General features: G+C 47.0%; 1 protein-coding gene across 1 annotated transcript; it reads right to left on the bottom strand.

Annotated features, from left to right (window-relative positions):
* Positions 1–546: 546 nt before the first annotated feature.
* ERP29 (endoplasmic reticulum protein 29) lies at positions 547–12,487 on the bottom strand. The gene is made up of 3 exons (XM_075568146.1): positions 12,147–12,487; positions 7,999–8,137; positions 547–3,619 (listed from the first exon to the last, which is right to left on the bottom strand). The coding sequence occupies exons 1-3, from the start codon at positions 12,276–12,278 to the stop codon at positions 3,117–3,119; spliced, it is 774 nt and encodes a 257-aa protein (XP_075424261.1). The 5' UTR covers positions 12,279–12,487; the 3' UTR covers positions 547–3,116.
* Between the last annotated feature and the right edge of the window lie 6,638 nt (positions 12,488–19,125).

Consider the following 19,125-nt stretch of genomic DNA (forward strand, 5'->3'; position numbering starts at 1 on the left):
GTATATGTGTAGGTGGAGTACCTAAAGGACCACCAACAGGTCAGGTTTTAAGGATATCCCTGCATGAGCACAGGGGGCTCAATCGAAGACTGAGCCACCTGTGCTGAAGCAGGGATATCCTGAAGACCTGACCTGTTAGTGGCCCTTAAGGACTGGAGATGGCTACCCCTGTACAAAGTAGTGTCCCAAATGTGGGGACCTCCTCTGCAAGCGTGGGTAGTGGGTGGGTAAAGATGCTTAGAGAGGACAGACCGGAATTCTTCCCTGTGCTGGAGAGGTGTTTTGCTCCATTCATTTAAGCTGTTGTCCCTCATGATTACTGCACGAGGGACTGGCCCTAATGTCATTTGTTTCCGAGTCTGGAACGCTGCTCCCTATATTTCATATAGTTTCAAGGTCTTATTCATCCAAACGGTCCACGGTGCGGGGTTTTATTGTACAAAACCGGTTCGCGTATATTCCGAAACGGTGTCAGAAAAAAATATCTTGGAATGGGCAAAAAAAAAAAGCACAATTCTATCGGGGTCGGGAAAAAACGATATCGAGTTCTTCACATTATCGTTTTATTTGTAAAGCGCCCACGTATTCAGCAGTGCGTTACAACGCCGAACCAGAGTTATCACATAAGCGGCGTTGCATGCAAATAAGGACAGACGCGCGCAGGAGGTAATGAGGACTGATTCGGGGAGCTTACACTCTACAGGGGATAAGGGGCAGTGTTGGAACCAAAGGTAAAGTGGCTGCTCATAGTGGGACAGAGTATGGTCCAACATGCAGTTAAGCTGCACAGCTGGTTCTATTAAGCTTGGGAGGGGGGGGGGGGGGAGATGATAGGGGGTGTTAGTGTAGACTTAAAAAAAACCTTGAACCTGAAAGTTTTAATAAAAGTACCGCGGGATCGGGTGAGGTTTTATTTGTTCCCTTCTCTGCTGGTTATATCCATGTGGCTTCTGTTCTCGTTCCCTGTTTCAAAGGATTCACTTTTATAACTATTTAATTTTGCGGGAAACCAGGTTGCAAAGTTTTATACAAACATAAACATTAAAAAAAAAATTTAAAAAAATACCTGTCAGTTGTTTTTGTTTTCTTCACTTTATAAAAAAAAAAAAATGTATTTTTTCTGCCAGTGCTGGCTTTGGGTTTTATGCAGGACGGTACTTTTAAGGGAGTTACTGAAGACACGGAACTAATGAATTGAAGGTATATTTGTTTTTAGACTAATTCAAATCAAATATGTATTTATATGGTAGAGTTTGAATGTTGATATTTGATCCCGAACAGCAGAAAATGCACATTCTGCTTTATGGCAGCAGCGAAATAACTGGGTTTCTCTCTCAAATGCCACATTTCTGTCTTTAAAGAAAACGAGGACGCTGATAATACGTTTATTGCGTTATTGGTTGTAACGTGTCTATCGGAAATAACACTGAAAATAAACACAAACTGAGGTATCCTCCTTCCCTTCCAGAGGGGGACACGTGTCGCAGGCACCTGGCAGGAGAGGGGTTAAAATGGTCCGTTAAAACAGGACGTTTCCCGGGGGGATGACCGGTAAATTAATTTATATGTCAGCCGGGTCTCGCGTGGAAAGACCTTTTGTGGGATACGTTTGTTGGACGGAAAGACTGCAGGTTGTAACAGCGATGCAAACGTCTGCTCTAAACGCTGATCTTTGGGCTGTGGGTAATATACTGTGTAGGCGGGTACTGATTTGGTTAGTGCAGCGGTAGAAGTACCGTATAACACTGATATTGTGTCCGTTAACACTTATGCCTACTAATCATATTGGTCCTGGCGATGGGTAGGTTTATTGTAGGTTGTGACGTCCTTGAAGAGCGGTCTAGGACGTTTCAGCGTGGCCATCTCGCCGCACCCGATAAGCCGCCGGCCGTGTCACCGCGAAGGTAAGTCCCTAACCTTAAACCCTTACTGCTAATCGGACCCCTTACCCTAAAATCCCTAACCCCTTAGCTTGGTTATTTGAACAAATAGTTTTACCAGACCAGATATGAACATAGAAATAATGTACTCTGCATCGTTACCCTCATCCAAGAGAATGAAAGGATCTAAGCCCTATGTGTAGCTCTCCCATAATTATACAGGTGTAGCGAGACTCTGCTGTGTCTGCGGCCAAAAAAGCAAAAGTCCGCAGTACCGGCGACGGTACGGTTCTAATTAAACTACACACCCTAAATAACAAGACACTGGTATAATGGAGGTACTGACGCTCGATGTGTGTGTGTGTGTGTGTGTGTGTGTGTGTGTGTTTTGGCTGTCACGTATCTGAGTGCTGGTCAGATAGATAGATATCTTCAGGGTAGAATTGCTCATTCATTGCCATGAAGAGCTTACAATCTAAAAAATTAAAAAAACATTGTTTTGCTGCATATCCAATGAGCAACGGGTGACATTTCTTTTTTTCCCAAGAGCGTTGGGGCAGCAATCCCACTTCTGAACAAAATGAACAAAAAAAAACAACTCTTTAGCACAACGTACGTTATCCTGAAATGTGTGAAAACAATGTGTAGGTGGAAATGATGTCGCTCAGTCCTTTTATGTTCTGCTTTTTGTTTGTCTTGTTGCATGTTAAATACTTCACTTTGGCCCTATGTGGGACTACATGCGTACAGTAGCAAGCCCTGCTGCTTGTTTTACCACCAGGTAAGAATATGTCTGATGGACACGATACATCCCCCCTGGGTCAGGCTCGGAATGGCAGCCATTACACAGCGGTCACGTTGCAAGAGGACATCTTGGCTTTCTATGGGGTGCGTAAGGAGAGGGAAGGGGGTGGGGAGGTAAGAAGGCTCTTACTACCGTCAAATGTGGTTGGAGAGGCGCTCTCAGGAGCAAATATGCACAAGGAGAAAGGACTTGCAAGTCCTTCCTATGGGGTGGCCTTGGCAGCCATGTTGTGTCCGCCAGGAAAGGTGGATACAGATGTGGATATCTTTTGATCCGGGTGGTCTCCTGATCTTAGTACAGTGGTAGAGCTCTGGGGAACCCCTTCTTCAGCCATTATACCCCCAAAAAATTAATTAAGGGAAACTGCTTCTTCATATGAATAAAAACGCACACAACAGACCTGCACACAATCACTTCATTTTATCCTCCGTTCAGAGCTCTTCCTTCTCTGGGCTTAGGTTCTGGAAGCTGCTGAGAATATTAAGCCTCTTCTGCAGATCCTCCTTCTTGGACTCGCTCATCTTGTTCGTTTCGATCAGTTTTGTGATGCGCTCCAACTCACTCTTGGCAAAGTTCTCCCCTTGATCCAGGATCTTGCTCATGATCTTGACGTACTGTCCGGCAGACGGCTTCTCGGACTCTCCGCTGTTTTCCAACCTGCCCTGAGCGTCCTTCAGGATGTCCATTCGCTCTGCTTTCTTATCTGACATTACAAACGCTCCGGCCAGGCTGTCATATTCTTCCAGGCACCCCGGCATGCCCAGGTACACCCCTCTATTCTTCAGCCAACGTTGAAGGGCACCAGTCTTTATTAGGCCAGTGTAGGGTATGGGATTGTCAATGTCCCCGTCCACAAACAGGTAGTAATATGGGAAGTTCTCCTTATCCAGCTTGTATCTCTCACCCAGCTCCAAGTTAAGTTTATCACCATAATCTGGGAAGGGAACATATATAGACATTGTGATAGCATGAAGTCAGCATTATGTGCAAGTGGGCTATTCTGGTTCGGTAACGCAGCCCAAGCTTACTACATGGTGCTAAATCTTAGCACCTTCAATGCAGGAAAGCCTGCACCACATTGCAAAGTAACGGGCATAAGAATGCCTCTTGTGCACCCTGAATAGAAGTATGTTTCAGCACGAACATGAAGTATCTCTGCACTTCTAAAAAGTAACACAACACTCACTTGGAAGCATGCTAGTAATGTGTAATTACCCAGCAATTTACTAAGGTGAACCTGCTCTCTTGCCCTTTAACCCTTTTGCTACCATTGGAACTACATACCTGACCAAGCTCCTCACCCCTACCACATGCAGCACTTATCTGAGATCTGACTCAAAGACTGTTCATGGTCCCAAGGCTCAACAAAGTATCCGGCCGCTCCTCCTCTTACCGTGCACCCCAAAACTGGAACAGTCTACCGGAGACTCTCACATCCACCACCTGTCTAAGTTCTTTCAAATCTAAGGCTGTCTCACATTTTAATCTGGTCTGTAACTGTTTCATACGCTCATAATATATATTATCTTTAACTGTGCATGCAATGTCTTGTATATAATATATACCCTGCTCATTTATGTAACTGTATTTGGAACCATGTATTATTTGTCTTAACTCTATGCCCAGGACATACTTGAAAACGAGAGGTAACTCTCAATGTATTACTTCCTGGTAAAACATTTTATAACTAAATAAAAAACATATATACACCGTAATATCCCAATACAGCACCACCGAAAACAACGAAGCCTGCAAAACCTGCATTTAAAGCTCTCTCCTGCCGTGTGTGTGTTTTTATATTATTATTAGAAATTAAAATGGCGGTGAGCCGGACGTATCGCAAGAAGAAATTATCCTCGTTGGACAAAGATGGTACTCGACTGGATTCCAAGAGAAATTGAAAAGACCAAGACGACGACCAAAAATAAGATGGGAGGATGAAATCAGAAAGTGTGGGGGGGGGAAAGCAGTTGTTGTACAAGTCACTCCGATGCGCAGTAGGTGAATTTGATGCAGCAAATTGATTAAAGTCACAAATTCCCAGAATTCTAATGACCACCTGCAGCCATCTTGTTAATCCTCGTACACGCATGGTGAGACATGAGCTCATTGTGTTTGTGCATTGTGCCGTAAGGTTGCTGCATTTCTTCCTAGCAGAGAAATAAACTCTCTAACAAAACCAAGTCAACAGACTCATTTCCTCTAGTGTTAAAAGAAGACGTCTGTTCCAATTATTTTCGCTTTGAGTATTTGAGCCCGCAATATCCTGAAAAGCTATTACTGCCTCCGGGGAATAATCCTGTTTAGATCAGGAGCACGGTTCTTATTTTCTGGGATCCAATATTCGAATGTCATTTCCTCCTCTCCCCTTTGATACAGGATAACATATAGAGATGTTGATCTTAGGCAGTTATAAAAGGGCCTTTAAATAAATAGTGGTACTGTGTCTGGTTTTAAGATTTTTAACCCCAAGATTGTAGAAAAAAAAACAAAAACCTTTCTCTCCCTTTTCCTAGTTTTTGATATTCTATTTGAGAAATTCCTATTTCATGGGTTTTTAACCCTGTGCTAGGTGAGAATACTGGTTGAATCTGAAGGTCATCGTTCTTAGTCCATAAATATAATGGTGTCACTTATTCAGTGACTATTAAACTATTACCCAAGTCGTCTCTCGCTAAATTTCTGGCGCTCTCGCTGGTTTGGATTCAATCTCACAGATCGTACATCACCGGTCTCGTAGAGACTTCGATGGCGTCTGACAGAGAAGTTCGAACTCTTTCGATAAAATGACGACCGTCTGCGTCGATGGAATACCAGTGATTCCCAAGAGGGGCTCGGGAACCTCAAAGGGGTCGCAAACAAGTGTGTAATGTCGACTCTCAGGCAGTATGGTGCGGTCCTGAGCATTCGGGAAGGCCCCAAGTTGCACCTTGGTGTGGGGGCTATTACAGCAGGAGCCTAGAAAGCCACTCCCCACAATGCTTTGCATCCAAAGCAGCAAAGCATTGTGGGGTGTAACTTTGGAAACTTCCGCAGTGAGTAGCTGTACCACCCATGCTGCCCGTGCACACGGAGGTGGAATTTGGGGGCTTCTTAAGCGTGTGTTACCCCCACAAGCTCAGGATACGATACCGCCTGGGATCGGTCACACAGGTTTGTTAGTGACATTCTGATGAGTCGTTAAGATTAATTAGGGGTTTGCAGAATAAATCTTTTCTAGCAGGGGGTGCACAAGGTATAAAAAGGTTGGGAACCACTGGTCTGGACTAATGCATTGCAAACCCCTCTGGGAGAAAAAGGATTAGTAAAGAATGTAGCAGCAAAAAAAAAACCCCTATATAAAACTATGTTTATTCAGCGTTTTGTCTGAATGTTTGTGAAAGTATACATATTGGGTGTGGGGGGGTAAACTTCACTCTGCCTAATTGGAATGGAAAAGGTGATCCTTGGGGATATGTAAAAATAAAAAGCAATCCCAGGTGTGGGCACTTAATTGGCCTCAGTTATGAAATGATGATAGGTGGTAAAAGTTTACATTTTATGAGTAATTCATTACCACCTATCATCCCTTCCTAACTGAAGCCAATTACGTGCCCACGCCTGGGATGGCGCTTTATTTTTGCACTATATGTTGTGCGTGAAAGACAGAGCAGCTGCGAGATTAATGTGTCTACAAGAATCAATGTAAGAATACAACGGATACTAAACGAATGCATACCGAGCTCTGTAACACACGTCCGCCGGCTCATTGTGTGGCGTGTGGTATTTAATGGTGTGTATCAATCGTCCCCATAAGCAGATTCAAAACTAATCGTATACTGTGGTCAGCACTGCCGCCTGACTTGTGGCACGCTCATTAAGCAGATTCTTTGCTAGGTTTTCTTGCCATAGTGATAGTATAAGGAGCTCTGTTTTTGCCATATTAAGTTTAAGTCGGGGGAGGGATATCCAGGATGATATCACAGAGAGGAATTCAGAAACTTTGGTCTGTACAGCAGGTGTAAGGTCAGGGGGTTGAAAAGTAAATTTCAGTGACGTCAGTGTAGAGGTGATATTTAAACTGAAGAGATGTGATTAGGTCACCTAGAGAAAGTGTGTTCAGAGAAAAGAGAAGAGGTCCCAGGACAGAGCCCTGGGGTACCCCCACAGAGAGATCGATAGAGGAGGAGGAGGAGGAGGTGTTAGCAAAAGAGACACTGAAACTACGATGAGAGAGGTAAGAGGAGATCCAGGATAGAGCTTTGTTACGAATACCAAGAGTATGGAGAATGTGACGGAGAAGAGGGTGGTTCACGGTGTGAAATGCTTCAGAGAGGTCAAGTAGAATGAGCAGAGTGTAATGACCTCTGTCTTTGGCAGGATGGAGGTCATTAGTTATTTTAGTGAGGGCTGTTTCAGTGGAGTGAGCAGTGCGGAAGCCAGATTGTAGAGGGTCTAGGAGAAAATAGGTGTTGAAAATGGAGCAAGTGAGATAATACAAGACGTTCAAGGAGTTTGGAGGCAAAAGGCAGGAGGGAGACAGGTCGATAGTTAGAAAATATCCCTGGAATCCAGTTGAGTGCCATCTTTGTCCAACGACAGACATCTCTACTTGCGATATGTCCAGCCTACCACCATTTTAATTTCTTCACCTTTACGATGATGTCGCAGACTTTGGTTTGCTTCCAAACCATTTCATGCTTTGCATTTGTATGTGTATATATGTCTATGTGCATAATATATAATATAAATATCATAATAATGTAGTCTACATATGAAACACACCCGGGTTATCATGTATAAAAATTGAGTTTGATATTCCATTCATGAACACAATGGAAATGACATGACTATATTGCCTATTATTAGTTTCTACAGGTAACCTAGCTCAAGTTATAATGATTTAACCCATGCAGTGCTGATGTGGCCTGTGTCCTAACCATCATGTTATACCTCTCGCTCTAAGGGCTGTTCCACAGAGGGCTCGCTAGCTGCGCCGTGCAAGCGCGTTCGCACAGGCTCGCGCGTGCACACACTATATTACGGGCCTTAGCACAGGAAGTGAGTTACAGCACTCGGTATCTCTCTATATTACAGTATGCTCATTTTCTTGGCTGACGAGGGGGCAATTTGTACAGAAGAAACTATAGTTACAATAAATTTTGATGCTAGAAAACTGTCCCGCTCTCTGAGCCAATATGGTGAAATGCCAAAAGTCTTGTTTGTAAAGTCAGACTGAGTTATCAGACTGACCTTTGCTCACATGCAAATGCAAAGAAATCATTGTCAACAAGTCGCAGATCATGAGATCCATTTCACAGTCATTAACTTTACCTGATATGCCAACATCCGCCACCAGAAGATCCTTGCTGGACGACGAACTCTCTGCCAGTTGTTTGAACTCATCTTGCTTCTCTCCATAAGGGTACTGAGTGTCAAACTTTACCAACACAAACTTACTCTTTGGAATCACCTGCAAAAAAAAAAAAGGGATCAGGAAGGATGGAATATCCCAAGCAGGGATCGGGAAGGATGGAATATCCCAAGCAGGGATCGGGAAGGATGGAATATCCCAAGCAGGGATCGGGAAGGATGGAATATCCCAAGCAGGGATCGGGAAGGATGGAATATCCCAAGCAGGGATCGGGAAGGATGGAATATCCCAAGCAGGGATCGGGAAGGATGGAATATCCCAAGCAGGGATCGGGAAGGATGGACTATCCCAAGCAGGGATCGGGAAGGATGGACTATCCCAAGCAGGGATCGGGAAGGATGGACTATCCCAAGCAGGGATCGGGAAGGGTGGAATATCCCAAGCAGGGATCGGGAAGGATGGACTATCCCAAGCAGGGATCGGGAAGGATGGACTATCCCAAGCAGGGATCGGGAAGGATGGAATATCCCAAGCAGGGATCGGGAAGGATGGACTATCCCAAGCAGGGATCGGGAAGGATGGAATATCCCAAGCAGGGATCGGCAATGATGGAATATCCCAAGCAGGGATCGGGAAGGATGGAATATCCCAAGCAGGGATCGGGAAGGATGGAATATCCCAAGCAGGGATCGGGAAGGATGGAATATCCCAAGCAGGGATCGGGAAGGATGGAATATCCCAAGCAGGGATCGGGAAGGATGGAATATCCCAAGCAGGGATCGGGAAGGATGGAATATCCCAAGCAGGGATCGGGAAGGATGGAATATCCCAAGCAGGGATCGGGAAGGATGGACTATCCCAAGCAGGGATCGGGAAGGATGGAATATCCCAAGCAGGGATTGGGAAGGATGGACTATCCCAAGCAGGGATCGGGAAGGATGGAATATCCCAAGCAGGGATTGGGAAGGATGGAATATCCCAAGCAGGGATCGGGAAGGATGGAATATCCCAAGCAGGGATCGGGAAGGATGGACTATCCCAAGCAGGGATCGGGAAGGATGGAATATCCCAAGCAGGGATTGGGAAGGATGGAATATCCCAAGCAGGGATCGGGAAGGATGGAATATCCCAAGCAGGGATTGGGAAGGATGGAATATCCCAAGCAGGGATCGGGTAGGATGGAATATCCCAAGCAGGGATCGGGAAGGATGGAATATCCCAAGCAGGGATTGGGAAGGATGGAATATCCCAAGCAGGGATCGGGTAGGATGGAATATCCCAAGCAGGGATCGGGAAGGATGGAATATCCCAAGCAGGGATCGGGAAGGATAGAATATCCCAAGCAGGGATCGGGAAGGATGGAATATCCCAAGCAGGGATCGGGAAGGATAGAATATCCCAAGCAGGGATCGGGAAGGATGGAATATCCCAAGCAGGGATCGGGAAGGATGGAATATCCCAAGCAGGGATTGGGAATGATGGAATATCCCAAGCAGGGATCGGGAAGGATGGAATATCCCAAGCAGGGATCGGGAAGGATGGAATATCCCAAGCAGGGATCAATGTGGTATATAGTTTTGAAGTTGTCACAACTCATAATTAACTCTTATAATCTAAGTATGAAATGGATGACTTTGTTCCCTTGTTAATGTGTCGGTGCTCCCATCATTGTCTATACCCCCCGCCATTCTCGTCTCTGAACCTGTGCCCTTGTTGGCACTCTACCAAGCTCTGACGCTTGTGCCATCACTGTTACCCCTTTCAGAAGACCCCCACGGGGCCCTCAACATTTTATTACATATCTTTATAATACTTAACTTGGCAGTGCAGCCTTTTACTTCTCTTTTTTTTTCCTTTGTAAGGGCTCAAAAATGACCCCGGTCACAGGGTTTCTGCCTTAATACCCTATGGCAGATAACTGCGTGTACTTTCATTATGCCGCTTGATTTCTGCATGTTCTCATTATAAAAGAAGCCCTACACCCATTACCACAAAGGTAGCATGACTGCGGGCATGGGCAGACCAATGAAAAGCCTGGGGTTAAGTGAGGAAGGCTGCCGGAGAGGTGTACAGCTCAAGGAGGAAGTGAAATATTTCCGTGTTCCTGGATCTGAGCAGATGGTAACTCCCTTTCACCCCCCATTGAAATAATGGATTAAAGATTTGGTAGCAAGTGATAAAATAGGAAGTGATAGTGTAACGCATTTATGGAACTGGGAACCTACTGCAAGCATGCAGCGCTCTTGGTATATTAGGCAATTATGGTCTAATGGGATATTTTTTTTTTATGTTTAGACCAGTGGCTTCCAGCCCTTTTTTTGGTTAAAGAACCCTATGTGAAATTCTGAGGAACCCCAACCCTCTCTAACAGGGAGTCTGCGATCATATGCATTGTATGGAACCCCGACCCTCTCTAATTCTGGGGAAGAGGGTTGCGGTTCCCCTGAATTTTACAATCTAATTCTGGGGTTCCTTAACCAAAAAAGGTTAAACCCCTGGAGTACATATTTTATAACACTACATCGCTCCGTGGCACGGAATAATTTTATACTTTATTAATGCAATGCCCCTAATATAACATTATTACAGCGCCCTCTGGCTAGCACACAATCTGCGAATGATCTCATTGCAGACAACGTCCCTGCCACAGTATCCGCTGTGTACTTGTTATCACTGGCACGGGGATCAATATATTCTGCTTTATTACTCTTTGTAATGTTCTTGCTGTAATGCACATTTCATAGCTCCCTGCCAGGAGTCAGAAAGGGTCAATATTCTATAAGCACAAAGTCTATACGTTGACACACATGTATACGCACACACATATACTGATTGGTATACACTCGGGTGTATGTGGGTGTCACACTGTTGCTTTGCATAGACACGCTCTTATTATTCTGCTGCCGGATGCACCTCTCAGACACACTTTCACTTATGGAAAACTACCCTGCCCTCCACCAATCAGCTGCTGCGCTTTCAGAAACCTGACACTTGGACTCACAGGATTGGTCAGACACTGAAGGTTAATGATGTCATGTCCCTTCTCCTATTGGCCACAGCTGGAGCACTGGGTCTGCACTGAACATTAACCTCTTCACTGCTGCAGGGCAGGCACAAATGACACACGTAATACAGATACGTCATAGGAGCTTTACAAAAAAATATACATAGGTAACACTTTAGAATAGAGGGTGTACAAATATAACAAGTGCATTTAATATATATATATATATATATATATATATATATATATATATATATATATATATATATATATACATACACACACACACACACACACACACACACACACACACACACACACACACACACACACACACACACAGCGGCAATGCGCTCATTAGTATTATATATGGCAAATTCTTGGATGCCCTGGGACACTATAGAAACTTTACGTAGAACAGTAATCTGATGCCCTGATATTAATACACACAAACTGAGCCAGTCCTGTTCTGTTCTTGCGTCTTATTCCGTTTTGACATGTCTACATTTAGCACAGGGTGAACGTGATGGACGTATGTCTTTTTTCAACCTCATCTACTATGGAACTGTGTAATATGACATAAGGGTGTGCCCGTCGCTGGCAGCCTGCAGTCACCACTGCCACCCCGTCACACCCACTATTCTCTGCAGGACACAAACAAACAAACAAGGTGATGCAGATGCTGCCACAGTATAAGGTAGACGGGAAGACCAATGGGTGTTTGCATGAATGGGGGCGAATCGCGCAGCAATGGGCGTGTCCCACTCCAGGAAACGGCCAGGCAGCAGTGACCGCGTTAAAGCCCATGCGTTGTGGACACGTACGTACCGCGCCCTGGATAAGAGCGCTATATAAATGTTGTTATAAATAAACGCTATTTCCCATAATAGCGCACATCACCGGATAAGCCGCACTGGAGCAGGGACCCCACTACTGTACGTGCGTCATGCTGCGCTCTTGTCCGTACACCCACATGGTACGGCGCCGCAGAATACGTCGGCGCCATGCAAATGGCAGATGATAGTAGCAGGTGATTGGGCGCAGGGTGGGGCGCAGAGGGTTACAGTGACAGCACCGCCGCTGGGGAGATGGGGTGGATATTACCTTGTAGAAGGTGATGACATCCAGGGGAAGGGAGCCTGCAGTGTGCAGAGCATTACCGAGCTGCAGGAGGCACGAGAGCAGCAGCACGGCACAGGCACCGGCACCGGCAGCGCTGCTTCCACCCGCCATCATGCTGGAGGAAGATCAAAGGATGATGGCCACAAGAGGAGGAGACACCGTGATCACGTGCCGGGGTGGAGGTGTCTCGCACACCGTGCTCCACGTCGGGTGGCATGTGACAGATGTGTCCTCCGTACAAATCATGCCTGTGTGTAAGTGACACGAATCTGTTCCATACCGTACAGATAAGCGCAGCACAGGAACAATGGCTATAATTGTAACACTAGTAAGACACTGCGGACGAGTGTGTCAGCATGTGTGCGTGTGTGTGTGTGTGTGTGTGTGTGTGTGTGTGTGTGTGTGTGCGTGTGCGGTTTCCTATCTGCACTAGGTCACTTTCTGCATTAACCGTTTGCATGCCTTACATTTCTGTATGTGCACGCTTTAACACACTTCTAATGTTTTCCAGGCGGGCGTCCTCCTCTTTATATGTTTAAGATGCTGGAAAGCTTGTAACATATCAACTACTTGTTGGTCCAATAAAAGGCATCATACCCGCTACTACTCTAATACCCTAATATTTGGTGTTTATTATAAATGTGTCTGTATATTTGTATTTATGTTGCACCAACTATGCATACGGTACTTTAAAGAAATAACACACAACCGGCGTGGTATACAGTGCTTTGCAATGTGTTGCAGGCACATGTAACTATAAAGGGTCCAAAAAGTAGTGGTACTGTGCCCGATTTTAGGAATTTTTTAAATACATATATTGCAGGGACGGGCAGCTCCAGTCCCTGAGGGCCACAGACAGGTCAGGTTTTCACGATATCCCTGCTTCAGCACAGGTGGCTCAGTCAGTTCTTGCTTCAGCACAGGTGGCTCATCACTGATTGAGCCACCTGTACTGAAGCAGGGATATCCTGAAAACCTGACCTGTTGGTAGCCCTTGCAGACTGGCATTGCCCACTGTTTATATCTTGTGGGTTGTGCTTCAAATTCAAATTGATGTTATAAAAAAAAAAAAATCGATTCCCAAGGACGCTGAAGTCCAAACAAATGGAGCACGGCGACCTCAGCCGTGTCTGAGGTCAGGGGTCTTAACCCGGTTACACACGGAGGCCAGACCTCTTTGGGCTGGATTGGAAATATGGATGCTACGTTTATTCTACAAGACGGAAAGAGAGAGGGAAGTAGCAGTCCCCATTCCCCATTTTTTTTACTAGTGTGGGGGGCAGGGGGTCCGTGGAGCTGATCCGTGCTAATGTCAATTACGGGACCCCCTTGTTCTTACCTTTTTTAAGGTAGTGTTGCTATTTTTAAAAAAAACCCCTGCGTCACGTAGTGCATTACGGTTTCCTATTGGCGTGCGTCACACGGGAGATTTATACTTCCATATTATTTCCCTGGGAGAGGACTGCAATGTGCTACCTTCACCGGTAATTATTTTGGGAATCGGGGAGGTCACCGGCGCTGAATATAACATGGTTCACCTATGTGGACCCCCCAACTTCCCATCCTTGTATAAAAAAAAGCAGGGGTTAAAAAAAAAAAAAAACACACAGTGGGGACTGTTACTTTAATTTACTGCAAATAATATGGACAAGTTTGGATTTGCAAAGCACAGATTAGTGGGACTGGCTGACCCGTTTGTGGGGTTCCCTTATGGAGCTGTGAAGCTGCTAGCCTGGGTCAGCACGAAAGGTTAAAGGGCCAGGGTGGTGATCCGCTGGTATACCGAACCATCTCCAATCCGGTGAACACAGGCCAATTGTTATCAGCGGGCAATTAAAACAATGAGTGGGGAATAAGGATCTTCCTTTTCAAATCTGCAGCCTCATTATATCATCGCTAATGAGTTGGGAAAAGTGGGGGGGGGGGGGGGGGGGGTCTGGCAGAACAAACGTGAGACACCCAGTTTATAGTTTACAACCGTTCCTGTTCCCATGGACAGAGACGCTCTATTGTGTCTTCTTGCAGGGGGGCAGGAGGGAGTCTGTGTGCACCAAACATTGGGGTATTATACCTGGAATTCGTAATGCTTAGTTCCCTGAAATCTTATGGTCTAGTTCTACATGCCTGTCTTTGAAGTGGGTGAACTTGGTTCAAATGCCACTCAGTTTCGTATGATCCTGGGCAAGTAACCCCAAAAATCAAAAAGTATTGGTGCCTAGAAGAGTTCTATGGTGGGTAAGGGCAATTGTTCTCAACTCCAGTCCTCAAGACCCCCCCAACAGGTCAGGTTTTAAGGATCTCCCTGCTTCAGCACAGGTGGCTCAATCAATACTGATTGAGCCACCTGTGCTGAAGCTGTGATATCCTTAAAACCTGACCTGTTGGGGGGGGGGGGGGGGGGAGAGAGGGGGTTGGCCTTGAGGACTGACGTTGAAAACACCTGGGTTTGCGACTTGCATTTAGGGGAAACAATATAATTGTAATAAAATACAGGTCCCATTGGTCCTTTGCACTGCTCCTCAATGAGGCACCGACTTATCCTATCAGGGTGACCTTAAGCTCCCAACTCGTGCGTTGTATGGTCCTTCTGACGCGTGACTCCCTCCCTGCTTCTTATCTCACACCACGGGCGGTTGTTGGTAAACAGAAGACCGTACAAAGGACACTGGGACACAAGGATGCCGCTGAACTTCCTCATAGCGCTAACAATTCATCTCGCTCAGGGGAAGCCTGTGCAGACTTCATGTTGCTGCCAGATTGGCCATTAATGCAACGTTACACCCGCTATACCTCAATGAATGTTAACACCGAATACGGGGGGAAACAAAGACCTTGATCTCACCAGTCATTGTGGCCAGTTTGTAAGAATCTATAGCAGCAACAAAAACAGGCTATTCCTGCTAATGACAAAATGGCCGTGCAATGGTTCTCATTGCCTACATCGCAGTGTACCCTTGCTGAACTGGGGACAGTTTGGTGACTCGTGGCTTGACGCACATCTGTATAATGATACAATGCATTGACATTTATGGCCATTATTCTATATACTGTGCTTCAATTGGGTTTTCCGTGCGTTAGTGCCGGGTTGGCGCCATCGGAATTTATAGTTGAGCCGGGATCTCTGCGCCTCGCTCTTTTACTGGTGTTTTTCAGCGAGTGTCGGGTATTCCGGACAAAATAATGGCAACTGGAAAGGTTCTAACTTCTCTCAGTGCCGGGAATTCGATTTAAACTCTATAATTCCCCGAGACCGCTCCCAAATTGGTGAGATTTACAGAAAGCCAACGTGAGTTGACCGGCCCACGCCAGGTTTAATGTGCCAGAGATCTCTCTTGCTAACAAGTGTAGAAAAGATAGTTAGCACCTTTCTTATCCTGTATAGCCACAAGCAGAAAAGATGGGGGATTGCTGTGTCATAGCAGGTTTTTTTTTCGCCTCGTTGCATTTTATGGCGTGTGACTCATCTCATTCAAACTCTGTATGTTTATAATCTGGGGTCACCTAGTGACTCCAGAAGCTGTGACAATAAGCATATGGACAGAAGAAATCCCCTAACACCTCTTTGTTTTCTGACGCCTCCTTATCGCCAGTCACATGCTTTGTACGCAGGTGAGGTCACGGGCGCAGAATCTGCCAGGGTTTTATTAGCCGTGCTTGCCTGTAGAGCGCCTTCCAAACATGTGTAGTTCCCGTAGAACAGGTTATCCAGGTCTCACATGATCATACCACTTGGGTTCTGCGTGAACTCTGCCGGTGTCGTCAACAGGCGCAATCCCTCCTAGGACCAAAACAAACGAATGGCACTGCCATGTTTAACCATTTCGGTGCCCCAGCCCTTCTTGTACATGGAGAGCACGAGACCGCTCCTCCGAGCATCACCGATGACCTGAATGGAAGAGGGGTTCTCCTCCCCGGTTCCACAGGAGCACAGAACGTGATCTCCCCTAGAACAAGAGCTGAAAACGCATGACGGGGCCACAACCTCATGGGGCCCCTGGAGTACCAGGCACTCAAAGGGTTAATAGGCGAGCGCCATACTGGGCAACGTGATGCTACCCTGGAGCTCTCAGAAGGGCCACACATTTGCCTCCCTGCCCCCATTGCACCAGCAGCAGGTACAGGTTTCCTTCCCCTCCAGGCAGCTGGCTCCACGCCGGGCGCCAGTGAATCCTGCCCCCGCTCCTCTTCCTACACTGGGAACTAGTGATTAGCGCGGGGAGCGGGGAGAAGCTGCCATCACTAGCATTGAAAAGGTTAGGGGTCAGTGCGTGTTACATCACAAGTTGTTTAACCTTTTGGGTGCCCCAAGATTTAGTCACTAAGTCATGGGGTCTGGCACATCGGGGGTCGCATGACGTAATGTCTACGTCATGCAAAATAGAAGAGCCCCTCAGCCCTAAGCTGGGGGCTGACATGACTGAAGGGGATAGGCTCCTTGCCCTTCATGACCTTTCACCCTCTCTTGGTCTGATAGGCTTAGGGGATTGGTGCATGCGTGCGGTGGGGGGTTGTATGAGGTGGGGGGGCGTGTGTGAGGTGGGGGGGGGGTTGTGTGAGGTATCTCTGAAGGGACAGTTGGGCAGGAAGGAGCAATTCCGCGACTCACAGCTGTCCCCTACCCTCCCTCCCTCCCTTTTAGATAATGTTAAGAAAAGTGTGTGTGTGTGTGTGTGTGTGTGTGTGTGTGTGTGTGTGTGTGTGTGTGTGTGTGTGTGTGTGTGTGTGTGTGTGTGTGATAAAGGAACGTGAGATGTGATCACATGTTACTCTCAAAAAAATGTATATGAGAGAAAATAAGCTACAGTATGTTACTGTTGTATTCAGTTTTTTTAATGTATATGTTGTATATATATATTGTTGCCCCGGTCATGGCAGTTTGCTGGGGTGTCAAGTGCTGGGTAACCTTGCCAGTAGGGGCTCTATGGGACGCTAATGCCTAGTGGTGGTGAGTGGGCAGTGCCCATTGTGCTGTGGGTAACGAGCCCATTCTCGCTGTTTGATGATCTGAGCGGCTGGGGCTGTGCGGGCCTTGGTTTGGCGGGCCTTGGCTTGGCGGGCCTTGGTTTGGCGGGCCCTTGGCTTGGCGGGCCCTGGTTTGGCGGGCCTTGGCTTGGCGAGCCTTGGTTTGGCGGGCCCTTGGCTTGGCGGGCCCTTGGCTTGGCGGGCCCTGGTTTGGTGGGCCTTGGCTTGGCGGGCCTTGGCTTGGCGGGCCTTGGCTTGGCGGGCCTTGGTTTGGCAGGCCCTTGGCTTGGCGGGCCCTTGGCTTGGTGGGCCCTGGTTTGGCGGGTCTTGGCTTGGCGGGCCTTGGCTTGGTGAGCCTTGGTTTGGCAGGCCCTTGGCTTGGCGGGCCCTTGGCTTGGCGGGCCCTGGTTTGGCGGGCCTTGGCTTGGCGATCCTTGGCTTGGCGGGCCTTGGCTTGGCGGGCCTTGGTTTGGCGGGCCTTGGCTTGGCAGGCCTTGGTTTGAGTACTATTGGCCTTTATCGGATGGGTAGAATTCTGGCAAGGCTACCACTTACTATTGTCGGTAATGATATTTAATAAAAGCTATGGCCATTTAATTTCCAGAATGTTGTCCGAGTTCATTTATGGGTAACGGGTATGTTAAAAGGTTGGGGGGGGGGACTCACAGGCGCCGAGGTCAGGCCTGTTTTCCCGCTTGGGCCGTGTCTTGTGTTCCCATGGACCACAGGACACAATCAGCAGTGAAGGGAAACTGTAGAGATGGCCGTCTCCACTTCCGATTCCGGGTTAAGGGCCGCCGCGATCTCGTGACCACTTTCAAAGCGGTCACGTGAACACATTGTGCCGGAAGGGTGATGGAATTTTTTTTATTTCCCCCTGTGTGGGATTGCTCCTTTAACATCATATTACTCGACTTCTCTGCAGCATTTGACACCGTGGACCACCCTCTTCTCCTTCACATTCTCCATACTCTTGGTATTCGGAACAAAGCTCTATCCTGGATCTCATCCTACCTCTCCCATCGTACTTTCAGTGTCTCTTCTGCTAACACCTCCTCCTCCTCTATCGATCTCTCTGTGGGGGTACCCCAGGGCTCTGTCCTGGGACCTCTTCTCTTTTCTCTGTACACACTCTCTCTAGGTGACCTAAATCACATCTCTTGGGTTCAAATATCACCTCTATGCTGACGACACACAAATTTACTTTTAAACCCCTGACCTTACACCTGCTGTACAGACCAAAGTTTTTGAATGTGTCTCTGCTATATCATCCTGGGTGGCCCTCCGCTGACTTAAACTTAACATGGCTAAAACAGAGCTCCTCATACTTCCTCCCAAACCTGGCCCCACTACCTCCTTCCACATTACTGTTGGAAGTTCTGTCATACACCCAGTAGCCCAAGCACGCTGCCTAGGGGTCACACTCGACTCCTCTCTCACATTCTCCTCTCACATTCAAACCGTATCTAAAACCTGTCACTTTTTCCTCTGCAATATAACAAAGACACGCCCTTTCCTCTGTTGCTCGACTGCTAAAACTCTGACTCAGGCCCTCATTCTCTCCCGTCTTGATTACTGTAACCTCCTGCTGTCCGGCCTTCCTGCCTCTCACCTGTCTCCCCTACAATATATCCTAAACGCTGCTGCCAGAGTCACGCTACTCTTTCCTAAATCTGTCTCAGCGTCTTCCCTGCTGAAATCCCTCTCCTGGCTTCTGATCAAATCCCGCATCTCACACTCAATTCTCCTCCTCACTTTTAAAGCTTTACACTCTTCTGCTCCTCCTTACATCTCAGTCCTAATTTCTCGCCATGCACCATCCCGACTCTTCCCTTCTTCTTAAGGATGTTTTCTCTCTACCCCTTTGTATCTAAAGCCCTCTCCCGTCGTAAACCTTTCTCACTGACTTCCCCACACCTCGGGAATGCCCTTCCCCTCAGTACCCGACTAGCACCCTCTCTATCCACCTTTAAGACCCACCTTAAGACACAGTTGCTTA

The sequence above is a fragment of the Ascaphus truei genome, chromosome 13, assembly GCF_040206685.1.
Source record: "Ascaphus truei isolate aAscTru1 chromosome 13, aAscTru1.hap1, whole genome shotgun sequence".
NCBI classification, from domain to species: domain Eukaryota; kingdom Metazoa; phylum Chordata; class Amphibia; order Anura; family Ascaphidae; genus Ascaphus; species Ascaphus truei.